Raw genomic sequence first — 21,520 nt, forward strand, 5'->3', positions numbered from 1 at the left:
TGTCAGAGAGAGTAGGCTACTCTGGATAGGGCAAGTACCTTTGTGGGAGGACATTATGAAGTTCCAGGCCCTAGCAAGAAAAACTGAGGACAGAGAGATACAGTGCATTCGGAAAGTATTCAGACCCCTTCATCTACATTTTGTTACGTTACAGGTGGCACAAGTGATGGGTGCACACAAATTATGTATACCGTATACAAATCATTGGCACCCACCAGTGGAGGCTGCTGAGGGGAGGACGGCTCATAATAATGGCTGGAACAGAACAAATGGAATGGCATCAAGAACATGGAAATCATGTGTTTGGTGTATTTGATACCATTCCACTGATTCTGCTCCAGCCATTACCACGAGCACGTCATCCAAAATGAAGGTGCCACCAACCTCCTGTGGTGCACACACATGCAACAGCCGGCGAACAGACAATGTGACAACACTCTGAATTTTCAAACAACGTGGAGCGCACTCTCACTGGTGGCAATGCACCCTAAAAGCCAATTTATGCTTGATCTGGAAATGTGGTCTGGCTAAAAGCCAATTTGTGCTTGCTTTGCAAATGTGATTCGAAAGCTCTGTATGGAGGATTTGAGCAATTGCGGAGCCCCTGGAGTCTTGCGAAGGCCAAATCGAGCTACATACCGCATCGCTGTGCGCCGCCCAAATTTTGTAATTATACAGAGTTATATGGAGCCCTCCGCATTGACATAATTGATTGACGGTGGGGGGGAGGGGGGAGGTCCTGTATAAACAGAAACTCACTTCCTTGACAACTTCCTTCACAACAGCTCTGTGAAGTGAAGTGCAAGAAGGTTGAATGCTCTGACTTTTGCAGGCCGCATCACAGTAAATGCTGTATAGCCGCTGGAGACAACAGATTGACCATGCAGAGCCTTTCAGTATAGAAAGTGTGAGGCAATTTCTGAACCTTCCGAAGGCTTGAGAATGCCAAATCGAGCTCAGTACTGCATCGCTGTGCACCTCCCACATTTTGTAACAATGTGGAGGGCTCCGTATAGCTCTGTATAGCTCCGCATTGACATGATTGATTGACGGTATGTGGAGGCAGGAGGTCCTGTATAAACACAAACTCACTTCCTTGACAACTTCCTTCACAACAGCTCTGCTTCACGAAGCGCCAGAAGTATGAATGCTCTGACTTCTGCGGAGGTACACTGCCAGGGCTCTGACCTTCACTCTATAGGCTGTCTCATTGTTGCCGGTGATCCGGCCTATCACCATTGTGTCTTCTGCAAACTTAATGATGGTGTTGGAGTCGTGCGAGGCCAAGCAGTCGTGGGTGAACAGGGAATACAGGAGGGGACTGAGCACGCACCCGTGTTCTTGCCTACCCTCATCACCTGGGGGCGGCCCGTCATGAAGTCCAGGATTCAGTTGCAGAGGGAGGTGTTCAGCCCCAGGGTCCTTACCTTAGTGATGAGCTTGGATGGCACTAATTAAATCAAATCAAGCTTTATTTATACAGCACATTTCAGACATGGAATGCAACGCAATGTGCTTTACAGAAGAAAAATGTAAAAAAAAAAAATGAAAATATAAGCTGAAATATTTACACCAAAAACTAAAGAATGACAAACTGAATGACTGAAGAGCAACCTAAGGAAAAGCAAAGCTAAAAATATGTTTTAAGATATTTTTGGATTATGTCCACAGTTTCAGCCCCCTTCAGGTTCTCGGGCAGGATATTCCAGAGGCTGGGGGCATAATAAGAAAGGCTGCCTCTCCATGCCTCTTGGTCCAAGGCTTTGGCATAGTTTAAAGGCCAGTGCCAGAGGACCTGAGGGACCTACTGGATACATAACTTAAAAGCATGTCAGACATGTATTGGGGTGCACAATCATGGATTGATTTAAAAACCAATAGAATCATTTTAAAATGAATTCTAAAACTCACAGGTAGCCAGTGCAGAGACCTTATAACCGGTGTAATGTGTGCTCTGTATGTTTTGCAGTTGACGAATGGTTTTCTTGGGTAGACCAGATAGGAGAGCATTACAATAGTCAAGCCTGCTTGTAATGAAAGCATGGATGTGTCTCTATATCAGCCTGAGAGAGAAACGGCTGCACCGTGGCAATGTTCCCCAGGTGGTAAAAAGCTATCTTGGTCACATTCCTAATGTGTGATTTGAAATGTAGTTAACAATCTAAAATAAAACCAAGGTTTTTTACCTGGTGTGTTATCTTTATTGTCTATGAATTAAAACGTGTGACTAGATTCTCGGTCTATGCTTTGGCTCCAAGTACAGTGGTCTTGTCTTGATTTACCTGGAGGAAGTTGTGAGCCATCCAAGTATTTAAATTACTAATACAGTCTAATACTTTCTCTGTCGAGCTAAAATCCTCTGGAGACACAGAAATGGAAAGCTGTGTATCGTCTTCGTAGCAGTGAAAATCAATGCTGTGCTTTCTGATAACGCTGCCAAGGGGTAACATATATAAACCGAACCATACAGGACCCAAAATTGAACCTTGTGGAACGCCACATGTCATGTACTGTATTTTCTCTGAGTTAAGTTCACCAAGGTGACCAAAAACTGTTGACTGGTTAAATTGGTCCGAAACCAATTTAGAACTGGACCGGAGATGGTGTTGAAAGCTGAGCTGTAGTCAGTTAACAGCATTCTCACATAGTGTAGGTGTTCCTTTTGTCCAAGTGGGAAAGGGCAGTGTGGAGTGCAATAGAGATTGCGTCATCTGTGGATCTTTTGGGGCTATATGTGAATTGGAGTTGGTCCAATGTTTCTGGTATGATAGTGTTGATGTGAGCCATGACCAGCCTTTCGAAGCATTTCATGGCTACAGATGTTAGTGCTACAGGGTGGTAGTCATTTAGACAGGTTACCTTGGCTTTCTTAGGCACAGGTATTGCAGACTGGGTCAGAGAGAGCTTGAAAAAGTCAGTGAAGACACTTAGCGCATGCTCTGAGTACCCGCTTGGTGCGCATCTGACGAGTGTCAGAGCCAGTGTAGTAGGTTTTCGATCTTAGTCCTGTATTGATACTTTGCCTGTTTGATGGTTCGTCGGAGGGCATAGTGGGATTTCCTATAAGCGTCCGGATTAGAATTCCTGCTCCTTGGAAGCAACAGATCTAGCCGTTAGCTCAGTGCGGATGTTGGCTGTAATCCATGGCTTCTGGTTTGGATATGTGTCACGCCTGCTCCCGGTCTCCCGCTCTCCGGCACTCCCTCTCTGGCACTCGAGGGCGCCAGACTGCCTATCATTACACACACCTGTCCCCTTTGTTACGAGCACCTGCGCCTCATTGGACCCACCTGAACTCTATCATTATTTGATTGCCTCCCCTTTATCTGTCTGTTTCCTCTGTTTGTTCCCTGTGTCTGCATTGATGTTGTTACTTTGTCCCCTGTCCAGACGCTGTTGCTGTCCTGTTTTATGTCCGTTATTCATTAAATGTTCTCCCTGTACCTGTTTCCTGTCTCCAGCGTTGATGGCCTGATGCCCCAACATACTTCGGCGGGCCATCGGGCTCCCACACCTCAGCCGGTTCGCCAGACTCCTACATCTCAGCGGGATCATCAGGCTTTCACTCCTCAACTGGATCATCAGGCTTTCACGCCTCAACCGGATCATCACGCTCCAACAACTCAGCCGGTTCGCCAGGCTCCCACGCCTCTGCTGGTTCGTCGGGCTTCTACGCTCCAGCCGGCTTGTCCAGCGCCCATTCCTCGGCCGGCCCATCAGCCTGGCCCAGGTGGGGGGGTACTTTCACGCATGCTCCTGCTCTCCCTCTCTGGCACTCGAGGGCGCCAGACTGCCTTTCATTACGCGCACATGGCCCCTTCGTTACGCACACCTGCTTCTCGAGCGGGGAAGAGCTTTGTTTGCATCTCTGTGTGTGGACTGAAGGTGATCTACAGTTTTTATCCCTCTAGTTGCACAGGTGACATGCTGGTAGAAATAAGGAAAAACGGATTTCAGTTTTCCTGCATTAAAATCAATCTGTCCACTAGGAACCCTGCCTCTGGATGAGCATTTTCGTCTTTGCTTATGGCCCTATACAGCTCGTTGAGTGCAGGCTTATTGCCAACATCGGTTTGTGGTGGTAAATAGACAGCTACAAAAAATACAGATGAAAATTCTCTTGGTAAATAGTATGGTCTACTGCCGTCAAACTCAACTCTGGACCTTCAAGCCAGTTCCACTGCATTTTTCATTGTTCCCCTCTAATCAGGGACTAACCAGGTGTGTGAAATTCATTATCAGGTAGAACAGAAAACCAGCAGGCTCCGGACCTCGTAGGGCAAGAGTTGAGTACCGCTGGTCTATAGCTTATCATGAGGTATTATTCTAACTCAGGCAAGCAGAACCTCAAGACTTTCTTAATATTAGAAGTCGCACACCAGATGCACACCCTGGTCTAACCAGACTCTGCCATTCTGTCCTGCCGATGCATAGAAAAAACAGCTAGATGTATATTATCCATGTCTTTGTTCAGCCATGACACAACTCCGATGTAAAGTGTTTTTTCTCCAAGTTGCCAGAATGTCACGTGTCTTATTTGTATCAGTACACTCATAATAACCTAATCCTTACGAAACTTCTATTCGATCAAACAAGCCACATGTAGAAAATAAGCCTTTCCATTTTTTGTTAACCAAATTGGACACTCATTGAACGCCATACAAAAACCCCTCGCTTGCTGAGCGACAAAAACAAAGAAAACAGGTTTGGAGAAAACAGATTTTGGGCCCGGTTATCCCTCTCGCTTTGCCTCATCCTCTCTGTTGAAAGTCAATGCTGCAACCAGGAGGTGCCTCTCCTCCACTGGACCTGAAGGTTTCTTACAACTTTGACAGTGCTCTGTCATTGAGATCAGGACAACAACATTAACCCTATCAGTCCATAGATTCCAGCAAAAATGTACATTTATTTATCTGATTTTGCTATTAGGATTGCTATTTTACCAGTAAAATGTAGCTAGCTAGATATGCTCCCCATAGCTATAATGATTAGCTAGCTAGATAGATGGATAGATAGCTAACTACATAGCTAGATATTTTCATTAGGTATCTGTTTCTGTGATATGTCATGATTCCTAGAAATAGTAGCTAAGCCTGCTGGCTGTTGATTGCAGTAAGTAATGTTGACTAAGCCTGAAGCCTAACCCTTCTGTTGATAACTAGCTAGCCTCTCAGCCAAGCTTTTTGACTTGAAGGTAACTGTCAATGATGTTATGTACTATTAATGCACGCATAGGTCATGGGCTCACTAAATTCAGGAATTACACAACTTTCCTGCCAGTGATGCAACAATGCCAATATGGTGATTTAGAGTTACAGTTAGCTGATGTTCTAAAGCCTAGTGTTTCCATTCCCCTTTAACCATGCCCCTCTGCAAACAGGCCTTCTGCAATGATTATTACAAGGCGGTTCTTATTTAAGAGAAGAAGACGTTACCATTTGTGTATTAAAATGACTGGCTAAATGTGATGTTGCATACATCCCCAATAATCTGGCTTCCTGAATTCAAGTTTTTGATGAACCAAACTTTATCAATGTACAAGCAACAGTCATTTTTCATGCTTTGGTCATCCTACTTTACTTTGATGTGGTTTCTTCCATATATCATCCAATTTGAAGAAAAACATGGTTTTGACTATTCAGGTCCTTTAAACAGATTGAACACAAACTTAACAATTAAATAAATACTTGTCACTTTACAATTTAGAGTTAAGTGCAGAGAAAGAAGGAAAGGTCAAAAGAGGGGGTCACACTTACAGTCTCTCAAGGTGTTTGTAGCGGATGAACTGGTCTGGTTGGAGAGCTGTGATCTGGTTGCTGTTCAGCTCACTGAAGGTAAAGATAGCTGCTAGATTGACTGTGCATAAACCACGTTTCCATCCACAGTTTTTATGCGAGTAAATTCATACCGTATTAAAAAACGAATCATGACAGCTGTGTTGGAAACAGGACGATTCCAGCATAGGGAAACCTGTCATTAGCATCTGGCTCTGTGGAGCATTCACAGATGAGGCCTACCCCAAACTATTCAATCAAATTCTATATTGCATGTTATCATTCGGTTACAGTGCATTTGGAAAGTATTCAGACCCCTTGACTTTTTCCACATTTTGTTACGTTACAGCCTTATTCTACAATATATTAAATAAAAAATCCTCATCAATCTACACACAAAACCCTATAATGACAAAGCTAAAACAGTTTTTTAGAACTTTTTGCAAATGTGTTACAAATAGAAAACAGAAATAACTTATTTACATAAGTATTCAGACCCTTTGCTATGAGACTCGAAATTGAGCTCAGGTGCATCCTGTTTCCATTGATCCTTCTTGAGATGTTTTTAGAACTTGATTGGAGTCTACCTGTGGTAAATTCAATTGATTGGACATGATTTGAAAGGCACACACCTGTCTATATAAGGTCCCACAGTTGACAGTGCATGTCAGAGCAAAAACCAAGCCATTGGCTCGAATGAATTGTCCGCAGAGATCTGAGACAGGATTGTGTCGAGGCACAGATCTGGGGAAGGGTACCAAAAAATGTCTGCAGCATTGATGGTCGCCAAGAACACAGTGGCCTCAATCATTCTTAAATGGAAGAAGTTTGGAACCACCAAGACTCTTTCAAGAGCTGGCTGCCCGGCCAAACTGACTAATCGGGGGAGAAGGGCCATGGTCAGGGTGGTGACCAAGAACCCGACGGTCACTCTGACAGAGCATCAGAGTTTCTCTGTACAGTAGAGATGGGATAACCTTCCAGAAGGACAACCATCTCTGCAGCACTCCACAAATCAGGCCTTTATGTTAGAGTGGCCAGACTGAAGCCACTCATCAGTAAAAAGGCACATGACAGTCCGCTTGGAGTTTGCCCAAAGGCACCTTTAGACTCTCAGACCATGAGAAACAAGATTCTCTGGTCTGATGAAACCAAGATTGAACTCTTTGGCCTGAATGACAAGCATCACGTCTGGAGGAAACCTGGCACCATCCCTACGGTGAAGCATGGTTGTGGCAGCATCATGCTGTGAGAATGTTTTTCAGCGGCAGGGACTGGGAGACTAGTCAGCATTGAGGGAAAGATGAACGGAGAAAAGTACAGAGAGATCCTTGATGAAAACCTGCTCCAGAGCACTCAGGACCTCAGACTGGGGCGAAGGTTCACCTTCCAACAGGACAACGACCCTAAGCACTGTCATGACAGGCCTGTTCGGGTCAGGTTACCGTGGACCACACTCCTACAAGAGACATTTGTCACACATTTGCCAGAGGGGGAGAGATCGAGAGGTATGGAGGTGGGGGGTTTTATGACACCTCCAGCCCATTGTAAATCTTAAGGCAGCAGACTAAATCCCTTTGTCCTCTCAGTATGGAGGAATGAGGTGTATGATGGGCCTATGTAGAACCTACCTCAGAACAGTAACATGCAATAAATGGACTTTGGGACAATATGTTTCGTCAGCCAAAATGGTAGTATGAATGAAAACGAATGTTGTTTTCCTTATGTTATTAAAAGTTAAATGATGACGTTAGAACGAAAACATTGTAACGTGAAGAGTTTTCCCAATATGTACCTGATGTTTGCATAATGTACGTTGTGTGGAAAATGTCCAGATCAAAGAGAATGTTTTTGTAAAGATGAAATGAGAAGTTAGTTGTCTAAATTGGATCTGAGTCAAATCCAGACTTTGCCTCGTAACTAGTTATGCCCAGAGAACTTGCCCTCAAGGTGGAAACGCCCATTTCTGACCCGAGGGTATAAAACATGTGAGTTAAGAATTAACATTATGACCACGAGCTGCAGCCAAGGTCTGATTAGTTGTAACCCCAAAACGCAACATGAGGTTGAAGAAGACAAAGGAACCTTTTAATAATCTATGCTACGGATGAGTAGTTGTGTCTAAGAGGGTGAATTCAAGCAGCACCACCCGGTTATTCTCTCCAAGGAATCGTGTATCTACACTGCTTTCATTCCCACGCTGGAACCACCTATATGGCTGATTAGCCATCCTCAGAAGACCCCTCTTTTGGAACAAGGACGAGGAAACAGACCACTAAGAGAAAGGGCACTGACATCGTGTGGACAATCAGAGAGTTACACTCAGTAACAACAGAAGTGTCGCCATCAGAGGAGAAGTCGGAACTCGGTCCATGAAGCGATACCCCATCGGAGACCTTCAACACGTAATTACATCATTATATTCTGACCCATAAGAGCAGCAGTTCGGGGCAAGGTTAGGGCTAAACTAAGCATAGTTTACAAATGTACCCAAGTGTGCTTTTCTCTCGTGCACTCTCTCTTTCTCTCTCTTTTGAAATCCCCATTTTGTGTAACACGTATAATATTGTGTTGGCCCGCTAGGTACCTGTTTCATTGTACAAAATTCTAATCAATAGCCCAGACTGTGTGTATGTGTATCTTATATTATAATTTTTGCTTGTTAGTAAATAAATAATCAACTCAATTGGTGTGGTACGGACTTAATTAGTGGGACTCGGGTTTGTGCAGATTCCCGGATTATGCGATGTTCAGAATGAGACTGTAGAGGAAATTAATTAATTAGCGACTGTTGTGAAATCGATATTCAGATATTCTTTGAGTTCATTTGGGAAATAGAAACTCTATAAAGCCAAACTTTCCCGTGGTGTCCCAGGTTACTGAGTTAATAATTACCTGATTAATTTAATAAAGTAATTATAAACAGTTAATCATTAGATGAACAGCAGTCGTCACATTAATCAATCCAATGTCATGACATAGATGGCGCCCCCTGTGAGGAGTCTAAGAAAAAACTAGGCTGCACTTTTGGGTTAATTTCATATTAATTGTGTAGCAAGATACATATATAACAATAATAGCTATAGGCAGGATTAATGTTGAGAGGTGCGTGTGTGTGGTTTTCATTTTCACCCAGATACTTGTAGGGAGAGAACCACACCTGTGTTGTATTTTTGACGAAGGTCAGTGTGTGTGGGGGATTTACTGAATGCTACGAGCTAGGGCATATGTACCAGCCGATGCAGGCTTTCTGAGAATAATTCTTGTTGGGCCCAACGTAGTGTTTTTTGTCTGTCTATTGCTTTCAGGAGCGATTAGACACGGTCATAAGCAATTTCTAGAGCAGAGGACATATGAGCTGGCCATTACGGAAATTTGAGCAGATATATTCGTTTGACCGAAGCGAAGTCATTATCTCTCTACCTCTCGTCTTTTGCTAACGTGAAGAGCTTAAGGGTTGAACGTGAGGCGTCATTTAGTAAACCTGTTCCCTTGTTGGAGGGAACTTTCCTTGTGCTTGAAAGTGGAAATCCCGCACAAGTGAAGCTAAGCATTGCACCAAATACTAAGCTTACAAAGGGATGCTAAGCTAACACAGGGGAGCAGCTAGTCTAATTCAATTTAATACATAAGTTAAAATTGCCATACTACCTTTTCAGGTCATTTATTGGGATAGTACACAAACGGATATGTTCCAACCAATGAGACATTGTTAAACTTTTCCACATTAACTTAGATACAGCAACACTTTCAGGTTAATTCAAGTTTAATTCCCAAACAGCCTATACAGGTTTGATTTATCATAAAAATGTATTAAATCAATGAAATCTGCTTTTGCAAGTTCATTAATAGTTCAACTTCCACATTACCGTCCCAGTCTTGGTGATTCATTGATGTTTATAAACTGATTTAAATTGTGTTTGCAGCTTCCAACTCAAAACCCCAATTTTACATAAATTGAAATAACTGATAATCATAATAATGAGCAAGCTATCAGATGGGTTTCCACCCATTCCCCTTTTAATAAGTGAACCTTCACCCCCGGAAAGATTGATCGCTGACCTCAGCAGCGATGGAAATACAAACTATGCTGAGGGGCTAAAAACGCTAGATTTCGATGCCATAAGCGAAAAGAAATGCAGACATTGCAACAGATGCTCTCCAAACTAGACCATCTGGGGCAGGCCTTGTGAAGGTTCTCTCCAGTTTAGCCCTCAACTATGCTCACCAGCAGAGATGGACAGTGGTCCAATACCTCAGTGCCCAGCAGAGGCATGAGCAGGAAGCTATGGAGTTCAAGGGACAGCTAGAGAAAACCAGAAAATTAGCGTTGAAAGCCGAAAAAGACAAACTACTGCTAGCCGAGGAACTGTGTGTGAGAACAGATAAATTGGAAGATCTGCCTAACACTTATGACAAAGAACGCATACAAACTCTTGAACAAGTCCGTATTCTAAAGGAACAACTTGTTTTAGCCAAAATGAAATACGATGAAGTCCACGCTAAACTAGATGAATCTGACGAGCTAGCTAAAAACAGGGGCGAGCAACTTGATGCCCTGCAAACTGTTTTGAATGAAACCACTCAAAGCAATAATGTTCTATTCCAAAAGCTGCAGACCAAATACGATCAGCTAATGAACACAATGATCAAGTTGGATGACAAAACAGCAGAACTCCTTGAAGTCGCTGATTTAATGAAGGATGAGAAAGACCAGGTGAGAAAGTTGGAAAACCTGACCTCTAAGCAAAAGGGGACACCTCAGCACTGGATCTCTCACTCCACACTCGAGACCTCTCCCTGCAAACCATGACAGATAAGTATGAGGCTGAGCAGAGCAAGTGCGACACCTATGTGTCTAATGCAGCAGGATACCACCCTTAGGTATCATCTGGAGGAACTCCAGAATAGTCACGCTCTATCCCGGGACAACCGAATCAAGCAAACTAGTTCACATCCGGAGCTCAGGGAATGAGGGAATGTCGACGAAAGGAGATTTCAGCCTTTCTTTCTTGGCCATTCGGCCCACAGTGACATGACGCCTCCTCGCCAACACAACCACAGCTTGACTTTTCCTTTTGGCCTTTCGGCCCACAATTCCCCATGGGAGGGTGTGGATGCTCCCCGTGCACTTGGCAGGGATCGTCTTGACAAAATCATCAAAACTTCTGCCTCTTTGACCCTGTTCCAGGAAAGCCAAATGACACTGAGACATTCTTAGTAGACATTGAGGACACCTTGAATGGCTACCCAAACGCTACGAATGCCGACAGGCTCTACCTGTTGAAGCGAACGTCCAACAGATACGTGACAAGGTTCATCCATCTACAAGACCAACACGTGCAAAAGGACTATGCTAAACTTGCTACGGTTTTTAAAATAGAATTCAGTGGTTCTGCAACTCGCAAACCCGACAGCTCGTTGGCTAACAATATCAAAAAAGCTTGAAACGAACACCCACAAGCCTACTTTCATAGGCTTCGTTCAGCTTACATTGGTATGCTCACTGAAACAGGAATGGAAGACCTATTACCATTCAAACAACTGTTTCTATCAATCATGTATCCCAACTTCATTAACTACTTGGGCCCTACTGCCCACATTGGTTTGCCGATCTCGACACTCCGAGAGCTTCCAAGCACCGCTTTTGAAGCATCAAAAGGAAGCAGGACTAAAAGCCCGGACAGCTCGAATTTCGAGCTTGGGCAGGAACCATCACTCCAATTGGAAGCTGCGGCATCAGGGACAGGTGCGGTAAAAGATGACACACAAAGGGGGTGGCTACCAAGTAACCACCACACCGATAACCACCTCAGTAACAATAGCTATGATGAACGTCCCCAACCTAACAGGTCCTGTAGAGATCGACCTGGCCGCTACGTCCCTGCACCTAACCCTCACAAAGGGTCAGGACACAAGAGTAACAATTGTAACAAGGGCAACAAAGTGTTCAACAATGATCTAAACTCTAACCGAAATGATAAAGAAGCTCAGATAAGAGATGTACTGCAATGGAAGAAATTTGAGAAAGAGGACAAGGTTAAGTCATCATGACTAGGTGTAAAATTGTTGGAGACCAAGTCCACCGAAATTCACACAATTCGTAAGGACGTCAACATTCCCATTACCCCCGCCCTCACTCAAATCCCTGTCCAGGGACTGCTCATTCTATACACAAGCCCGCAGGTTTGTCTACAGACTTTGATATGGATGTGGAGATGCACAAGGTAAGCAGCGTTTCAACAGATGATTCCCCTCCCATTCTGATAGAGGACCCACTGGGTCATGAAGGTGGGTTATCTGTTTTGAAAATCGACACAGATAACAAACCGCTCCATTCTTCCACTCGAACAGGCCATACCTTAGAGTAGTCTTGGAGGACTGTTTGACCTGTGATGCTCTGATGGGTTTGACTATTTCCCTCATATCTGAAACTTTGCTGGATTAACTAAAAAGGGCAGTGGACCCAGCAAAAAGTTGGTTGAAAATGAAACGTTGAGACATGAATCTTCGAGGTTTCACTCAAGCTACCTCGCCCCTAACCAGGCGTCTCCTACTTTAACTTCGAAAGCGTGTCACTGATCCACCCTGTGTACGTGGCTAGCATTGACACCAAAAGGATGCTGATTGGGAAAGATTTAGTTGACCGTTTGGTACCCCAAACAGCTTCACCGCATTCTTCCAAGGCTACATGCAATACATTGAGCAACTACGTGGGTTTAATGTCAGCAACTGACGCAACCCCGGTGAACTTGGTCATGAGTTCGCTATTGGTGGCAAATGACAAGGTGACAAGTTCAACTCAGAACTTTCCTGTGTGGCTTGGGTGATTCACCAGTCGACACTTACCGCCCTCCTCTGATAGGGGGCGTGTGCCTAAACGACACTATGGTTGAGGATGCCATACTGGCAACCTGGTCAGAAAAATCCACAATCATTTTGGAAATGCTCAACACAATTTCAAAAATGGCTAACTGCCATCCCCTTGTTCCGAAAACATTCAGATTTCCACTGGGAACAACTCCCCAGACGAAACTCACCGCTATAGGGGTGTGTGCGCTATCAATCCCCATTGGAACCAAATAAGTATCTCACTACCTATTGGTTGTCGTGGACCTCCCACATACAGTCTATGTGGGAGCGGACATTTGGTAAGATTGGGTGTTAAACTCGATCCCATACACCAAGTTCTTTGGTCTTTGGCGCAGCCAGACCAACATGCCTTGTCTTTCGACCCAGTGCGAATGGTATCCGGGCAGACTATTCCTGAAGCTTGCAAGGTTATAACTGAGTCGGCCATGGGGATTACAGCAAGAACCACAGAGGTTTCTGAAAGACTTGAACCTGGCGCCCGGAAACCGGATGGATGGCACCACTGTGTTCTTCCAACCTTCTCCACAACTATTCAACTTTGGGCTAACTATCAATGGCAACCCGCTGTTGGATTAAACACTAGATCCACTTACCTCCTGGTACAGAATCTGACTCAAGCGGATATTTCCATTCCTTGGCACACTCAGCTAGGAACATTGATTGATTACTCCTTCCATGATTTTGAACTTGCTGTTCTTTCTCAAAAAAGCTCTTCCCGTTCAATTGTTGCCCGTTCGGGTATGCAAACTCCCCCTCAGAATTCAACGTCTTCCTGCACAAGGCAATGCCAGACGCAGCCTCCAGGGGTACAATAATCTACGTGGACAACGTTCTCATGAGAAGTGAGACTTGGTCACATCACCTCAACGAGATGGACCACGTTCTTACCCAACTCAGGACGGCAGGGGCTAAGTTGGCCATCATGAAAAGACAATGGTGCAGGACCAAGGTAAACTACATTGTGCTTCTGGTGGGTGCTGAGGGCATCCTGCCACAGTCTAACAGAATCCAAGCAGTCCGCAACAGCAAAACACCTACAAACCTTCATGAGGTGCGCAGTTTCTTGGGAGTATGTAATTACTCCCATCAATTAATCGAAAACTACGCCGACTTGTCAAAGTCTTTGACCCGTCTTCTTCATAAAGACACCCCATTCGTTTGGGAGGGCACTCACAGCGAAGCTGTGGCTTCTTTGAAAAACCTGCTTTGAGAGGCACCCTGCCTGGTATACCCCAACAAAGACAAGATGTTATTTTTGGGAGTCGGTTTCTCATAACACTGCCTTAGTGCTGGGTTGTACCAAAAATATGACCAAGACAAACATGTGGTTGCTTACGCGAGCAAAACACTCAACCCTGCTGAACACAAGTACTCAAACTGTGAAAAGGTGCTGCTGTCGACAGTCTGGGCGGTCAAACACTTCACTAGTTATGTCGGCGGACAAAAGTGATCATAGAAACATGTCACCAGCCTGTGACTTTTCTGAAAAGCCAACAAATCCGTGAGAGTGCTGTACACAACTGCAGAATAGCGGCTTGGCTGATGATGCTGCAGAGCCATGATGTAGTAGTCAACTACACAAAAGTGAAAAACTTGGGTGGTTTCTAAAACACAGAGGGGGATAATGATAGCCCATGACGAGCCATGTGGAGGAGGGGGTCAAGGCTACATGTGAAACATTGCGACGGCCTGCTGGCCTCACATGGAACAAGATGTGGAACAATACGTGAGGGGGTGTCTAGTTTGCTGCCAGTTTCAACCCTCCAACCAACTTCACAGAGCACCCCTGCAATGCAAGGGTGTGTCTTAGCCCTGGAGCTCGATCCAGATCGACAGGGTCGGCCCAGTTGTCATGTCGGCCAGAGGTAACAAGTATCTCCTCACAGTGACTTGCGCATTCACAAAGTGGGTGAAGTGCCTGCACACAGCGGAAACCACAGCCGTTCTTTTGCTCAACTACATTTTCAGTCATTTCAGTCTGCCATGAGAAACCGTGGACAGCGACAGAGGAGCCCACTTTTTGGCAGCTGTAATGACCGAACTGTGAGGGCTCCTTGGAGTCAAAGCTAAACTCCACATCACGTACCACCCTAGGAGCTCTGGCATGGTAGAAAGGAGCAATCAGACAATCGTCAGAATCTTGAGGAAATATGTGGAAACCGACCACAAAGATTGGGACCTCAAACTCCCACTGGTACTGAAGGCGATCAGAGCTACACGCAACAGGTCTACGGGAATAGCACCATTCGAGATGATGACGGGCCGACAAATGACACTTCAACTGCATCTCCTCTACCAACCGGGAGATGTCGTCGCAAGAAAATTCTTAAGTACCCTCAGCTGATCCCTTCCAGGAAGTCAGTAGATTCCACCCACCATATTTTCTTCTCTTCCCATCTAGAAGATATATACATGTTGTAACTATTGATATCGTCCTGCGCTGTGCTGTCCAAAATGGGAAAATCTGAAAAATTGTTGTCAAAACATTTTTGTTTACAAAAGCAAATAACTAAAATAATCAAACAATATCTCTGATTATGCGTTTCTGTAGAATGGAGTTCCGTTGGCTGATCCTGACACTCTGTGTCCTGGTCAAAACCAACCCAGCAAACGTAACCACGAGCGGACCCCCTAAGGGAATCGTTCTCCGCGATGATCCAGGACTCCTTTTAACTAACTGCAGAGTACACACGCAGAGGGTGTACGTCCGCCTAGATGCAGAGAACGTGTACCGCCAACACATTCCACCTGCAGCGCATTTGAGTTGGGCCAGGGCTGACTGGACCAACCAGGCAGTTAAGCATGCCCAGCTGGGCACTGCCCGTATGTTGGCCCAACTCCAAAAGTTCACAGTCACCCAGTCAGAACTAGCAGAGCCCAGGCGAAAAAAACGATTCGTCGGGGTGTTACTCTGGATAGGTGCAGCCGTAGGGTCACTATTTGCCCTAGGTACCACTGCCGTCAACACAGTCAGTCTAGCCACAGTAAGGAAACATGTTAGGGAGATTACTGAAGAGATGCCACTTATCCAGCAACAGATGAAAGCACAGGCACTCAGGTTGCAACATGTGGGAAAATCTTGTCCAGGACACTATTCTGGTGGTAAACATACACACTTCTCTCCTGAACAAGCCACCTTGCTTCTACACCTGCATTGCTTGCTGTTTGGGGTTTTAGGCTGGGTTTCTGTACAGCATTTCGTGACATCAGCTGATGTAAGAAGGGCTTTATGAATAAATTTGATTGATTGATTGATGTTGATCATAATGAAGTGGGATTTTTACTGACGCTGCCAGTTGTTGAACTGGAGAATACCTATAGATTGAAAACAGTTCTAAATGTAGGATTTTGGCGCGACAGTACCCACGTGAAAATTGCCACACCCCCAGCATAGCTTTTCAGAAAAATTATCTAGATTTCTATCTCACCCCTAACCTGTTAATGTGTCCTCTAACCAAAGACGTCCACTACCTCTGTCCTAGCAAAATGTTCATCAGAGATAACACTGAGCGTCTTTGTGGTCTTAAGCCTATCACCAACGAAGAATGCTGTAGAGCCAAACTAACAGCAAGGGATGGGGCCACCTCCACACAAGTGGAGGGGGTAGGGAATCGATGGTTGGTTGACACACCGTTCGCGTCCGCCACCAAGACTTATGAACGCCATGACTCAACCACCCAATTGAACCTCCCCAACCAGAAGGTTTTTGTTAGGGTACCAGAGGGGGCGATTATCCACATGGACAACCTCGCTTTATACCAACTTCCCGACGACAGGATAGACACAGAGATTGAAATGCCTGTTGCTTTTGCTAAGCGTTCCCCTGAGTTACCACAAGCCATTCAAAACCAAATACTATACGATTGACCAATGACTGTTGATCTTAGCGTACTGGATGAGGCACTTTTATTTGACCCGACTGACTACAAGCCAAAAGAGAAAGTCTGTCACCCGCTCTCGGAAGGTGCCGGACAGTATCCTGTTACCATGATCCTTGGTCTTATTTCCCTCTGCACCTACTACAGTACGTACACAGGCGCACACGTGCAATGGAAGACCTAATGAGGTCTTTTACTAGGATCAACCGTGGGACGGAAGCGATCCCGATTTTCGGAAAGTTGGCAATAGATCCTGAAACCCCATCAGGGGGTCTATCCACAGTATCCCCAGGCTCCTCTCCCGAATTCGCTAGGTCAGCCCTGTAATGTCCCCAATGTAAGCTTTGTCATTCAGGGTGCCATTTTTCCAAGTGACTTAACTACCCACCTTCAAGTAGGATTGCCCCAGATATGACATTAGAGACAATGCCATGATAGAGTAATTTAGCCAAGACCTGAGACATACGTAGAACATAGTCCAAATTAGATGATTAACTTCTATGGGCTAGGTGAGACGCTAGCGTCCCACCTGCGGGACACAGCCAGTGAAATATCAGGGCGGCAAATTCAAAAACAACAAAATGTCATAATTCAACTTTCTCAAACATACAACTATTTTACACCATTTTAAAAACACACTTCTCCTTGATGTAACCACATTGTCCGATTTCAAAAAGTCTTTACAGTGAAAGCAAAACATTAGATTATGTTAGGAGAGTACATAGACAAAAATAATCACACAGCCATTTTCCAAGCAAGGACATGTGTCAATAAAACCCAAAACACAGCTAAATGAAGCACTAACCTTTGACGATCTTCATCAGATGACACTCCTAGGACATTATGTTACACAATACATGTATGTTTTGTTCGATAAAGTTCATATTTATATTCAAAAACAGCATTTTACATTGGCACGTGATGTTCAGAAAATGTATTCCCACCAAAACTGACGGTGAATGTGCACATCAATTTACAAAAATACTCATCATAAACATTGACAAAATATTTAACAATTATTTAAAGAATTATAGATAGACTACCCCTGGATGCAATCGCTGTCAGATTTTAAAATAGCTTTACGGAGAAAGCACATTTTTCAATATTCTGACACCCGCCAAGTTCGGGGCAACCTAAACTCAGAATTAGTGTTAGAAATATTCTCTTACCTTTGCTGATCTTCGTCAGAATGCACTCCCAGGACTGCTACTTCCACAAGAAATGTTGTTTTTGTTCGAAATAATCCATATTTATGTCCAAATACCTCCGTTTTGTTCGTGCGTACAGATCCCTTATCCAAAGACATAACGCGCGAGCGCAGAACGAGAGACGAAAAGTCAAAATGTTCCATTACAGTACTTAGAAGCATGTCAAACGCTGTTTAAAATCAATCTTTATGGTATTTTTAATGTAGAATTGCGATAATATTCCAACCGGACAATAGCATATTCATTCAAGAAGAAAAAGAAGGAACGGCGTGACCGCGCATATACAATCCCTTTGTTGCCAGGCAGACCACTCATTAACTGAGCTCCTATTATCTGCTCAGTGACAGGAGAAGGCTCAAACCACTTTCTGAAGGCTTTAGACAGCCAATGGAAGCCTTAGGAAGTGCAACGTCACCCCACAGACACGTAGGTTCGATAGAGAATCAAAAGAAGAACTACAATTCTCAGACTTTCCACTTCCTGCTTGAATTTTTCTCAGGTTTTTGCCTGCCATATGAGTTCTGTTATACTCACAGATACCATTCAAACAGTTTTAGAGACGTCAGAGTGTTTTCTATCCAAATCTACTAATAATTTGCATATTCTAGTTTTTGGGCTAGAGTAGTAACCTGTTTAAATTGGGTATGTTTTTCATCCGGCCGTGAAAATACTGCCCCCTAGCCCAGACAGGTTAAGGTGTGGTAGATACATTTTGTATATCTCTTGTTCATGTTTTTATTCATTTTGTTTCATTTCTTTTGATGCTTAGGAAGTGATAGAGCCATAAACAAGGTCCCCATACAAACATCAGTTAGAAAAACAACGCCACAATATAGTAACATGCAATAAATGGACTCTGGGACAATATGTTTTGTCAGCCAAAATGGTAGTAATGACGATAGATGGAATATGAAAATTAATGTCATTTTCGTTATGTTATTAAAAGTTAAATGACAATGTTATAACGAAAACATTGTAATGTGAAGAGTTTTCACAATATGTACCTGATGTTTGCATAGTGTACGTTGTGTGGAAAATGTCAGATCAAAGAGAATGTCTTTGTAAAGATGAAATGTAAAGTTAGTTGTCTAAATTGGATCTGAGTCAAATCCAGACCTCGCCTCGTAACTAGTTACGCCCAGAGAACTTGCCCTAAAGGCGGAAACGCCCATTTCTGACCCGAGAGTATAAAACATGTGAGTTAAGAATTAACATTATGACCACGAGCTGCAGCCAAGGTCCGATTAGTTGTAACCCCAATACGCAACATGAGGTTGAAGAAGACAAAGGAAACTTAATCAATCTATGCTACGGATGTGTAGTTGTGGCTAAGAGGGTGAATTCAAGCCACCTGGTTATTCTCTCCAAGGAATCATGTGTCTACACTGCTTTCATCCCCACGCTGGAACCACCTGTATGGCTGATTAGCCATCCTCAGAAGACCCCTCTTTTGGAACAAGGGCGAGGAAACAGACCACTAAGAGAAAGGGCACTGACAGCGTGTGGACATTCAGAGAGGTACACCCGGTAACAACAGAAGTGCCGCCATCAGAGGAGAAGTCGGAACTCGGTCCACGAAGAGATACCCCATCGGAGACCTTCGACATGTAATTACACCATTATATTCTGACCCATAAGAGCCAGCAGTTCGGGGCAAGGTTAGGGTTAAACTAAGCATAGTTTACAAATGTACCCAAGTGTGCTTTTCTCTCATCCACTCTCGCTTTTTCTCTCTTTTGAAATCCCCATTTTGTGTAACACGTGTAATATTGTGTTGGCCCGCTAGGGACGTGTTTCATTGTACCAAATTCTAATCAATAGCGCAGACTGTGTGTATGTGTATCTTATATTATAATTTTTGCTTGTTAGTAAACAAATAATCAACTCAATTGGTGTGGTACGGACTTAATTAGTGGGACTCGGGTTTGTGTAGATTCCCGGATTATGTGATGTTCAGAATGAGACTGTAGAGGAAATGAATTAATTAGCGACTGTTGTAAAATCGATATTCTGATATTCTTAGAGTTCATTTGGGAAATAGAAACTCAATAAAGCCAAACTTTCCCATGTTGTCACAGGTTACTGAGTTAATATTTACCTGATTCATTTAATCATGTAATTATAAACAGTTAATCATTCGATGAACAGCAGTCATCACATTTTAATCAATCCAACATCACGACAGCACACAGCCAAGACAATGCAGGACTGGCTTTGGGACAAGTTTCTGAATGTCCTTGAGTGGCCCGCCAGAGACCGGACTTGAATCCGATCGAACATCTCTGGACAGACCTAAAAATAGCTGTGCAGAAACACTCCCCATCCAACCTGACAGAGCTTGAGAGGATCTGCAGAGAAGAATGGGAGAAACTCCCCAAATACAGTTGTGCCAAGCTTGTAGCATCGTACCCAAGAAGACTCGAGGCTGTAATCGCTGCCAAAGATGCTTCAACAAAGTCCTGAGTTAAAGGTCTGCATACTTATGTAAATGTCATATTTCAGTTTTGTATTTGTAATACATTTGCAAACATTTCTAAAAACCCGTTTTTGCTTTTTCATTATGGGGTATTGTGTAGATTGATCAGGGGGAAAAAATGAATGAATCAATTTTAGAATAAGGCTATAATGTAACAAAATGTGGAAAAAGTCAAGGGGTCTGAATACTTTCCGAATGCCCTGTTAGCCTGTAATTGATTGAACTTCACAATGTGGTGAAATTTCACGTGATGAGCTTGGTGCTCTTTTCCAACAAATATTGACTGTCTTATTCTGGTGACATGATGATCCATGGTTGATTACCCTTTGACAAATAAAAGTATTCTCACTCTTATCCATTATAATCTCATCATGTAGACTAGCCTACCCACACAGTCTAACCGCACTGTATCTGTGAGCTGTTGGCTAGAGCACACGTGCCAAGACCAGATTAGGCACATTTGCTATTTAACAGCTTTTGTTACAAAACTATTGGGAGAGTTGAAAATGCGATGGAAACACATTGAACTATTCAGTACATGAATACTTAAGCGAAAAAGTACATTTTATTTGCACTATGTCATTACAAACAGATTTTTATCTGCAACAGGTCAGTTTGGTGGAATCACACCACTGGTGGGAAAATGCACATATTTTCTTTATGCAGATTTTGAATGTTCTCATGAAAATCTGTCGCCAATTGGATGGAAACCTAGCTATAGATGTACACATTTTGTCCTGATATACAGTACCAGTCAAAAGTTTGGACACATCTAATCATTCCAGGGCTTCTCTTTATTTTTACTATATTCTTTGTAGAATAATAGTGTAGACATCAAAACTATGAAATAACACTTGGAATCATGTCGTAACCTATTTTTTTTTTAACAAATCAAAATATATTTTATATTGTCGTTCTTCAAAATAGCCAGCCTTTGCCTTGATGACAGCTTTGCACGCTCTTGGCATTCTCTCAACCAGCTTTATGAGGTAGTCACTTGGAATGCATTTCAATTAACAGGTGTGCCTTGTTAAAAGTTAATTTGTGGAACTTCTGTCCTTCCTAATGTGTTTGAGCCAATCAGTTGTGCTGTGACAAGGTAGGGTTGGTATACAGAAGATAGCCCTGTTTGGTAAAAGACCAAGTCAATATTATGGCAAGAACAGCTCAAATAAGCAAAGAGAAACGACAGTCCATCATTACTTTAAGACATGAAGGTCAGTCAATGTGGAAAATGTCAAGAACTTTGTGTTGCAAAAACCATCAAGTGCTATGATGAAACTGGCTCTCATGGAAAGGAAGACCCAGAGT

The 21,520-nt window shown here is 43.6% G+C and overlaps 1 protein-coding gene across 1 annotated transcript in view; it reads right to left on the reverse strand.

The window, feature by feature from the left end:
• The window catches only part of LOC115154544 (relaxin receptor 1-like), a 42,296-nt gene that overhangs the window by 13,043 nt on the left and 7,733 nt on the right, over window positions 1-21,520 (reverse strand). The window contains exon 5 of the mRNA XM_029700852.1: window positions 5,757-5,828. Within this exon, the coding sequence (XP_029556712.1) occupies window positions 5,757-5,828 (72 nt within the window). The remainder of the gene's footprint in view (window positions 1-5,756; window positions 5,829-21,520) is intronic.

Source organism: Salmo trutta, chromosome 19 (genome assembly GCF_901001165.1).
Source record: "Salmo trutta chromosome 19, fSalTru1.1, whole genome shotgun sequence".
In the NCBI taxonomy this organism is placed as follows: domain Eukaryota; kingdom Metazoa; phylum Chordata; class Actinopteri; order Salmoniformes; family Salmonidae; genus Salmo; species Salmo trutta.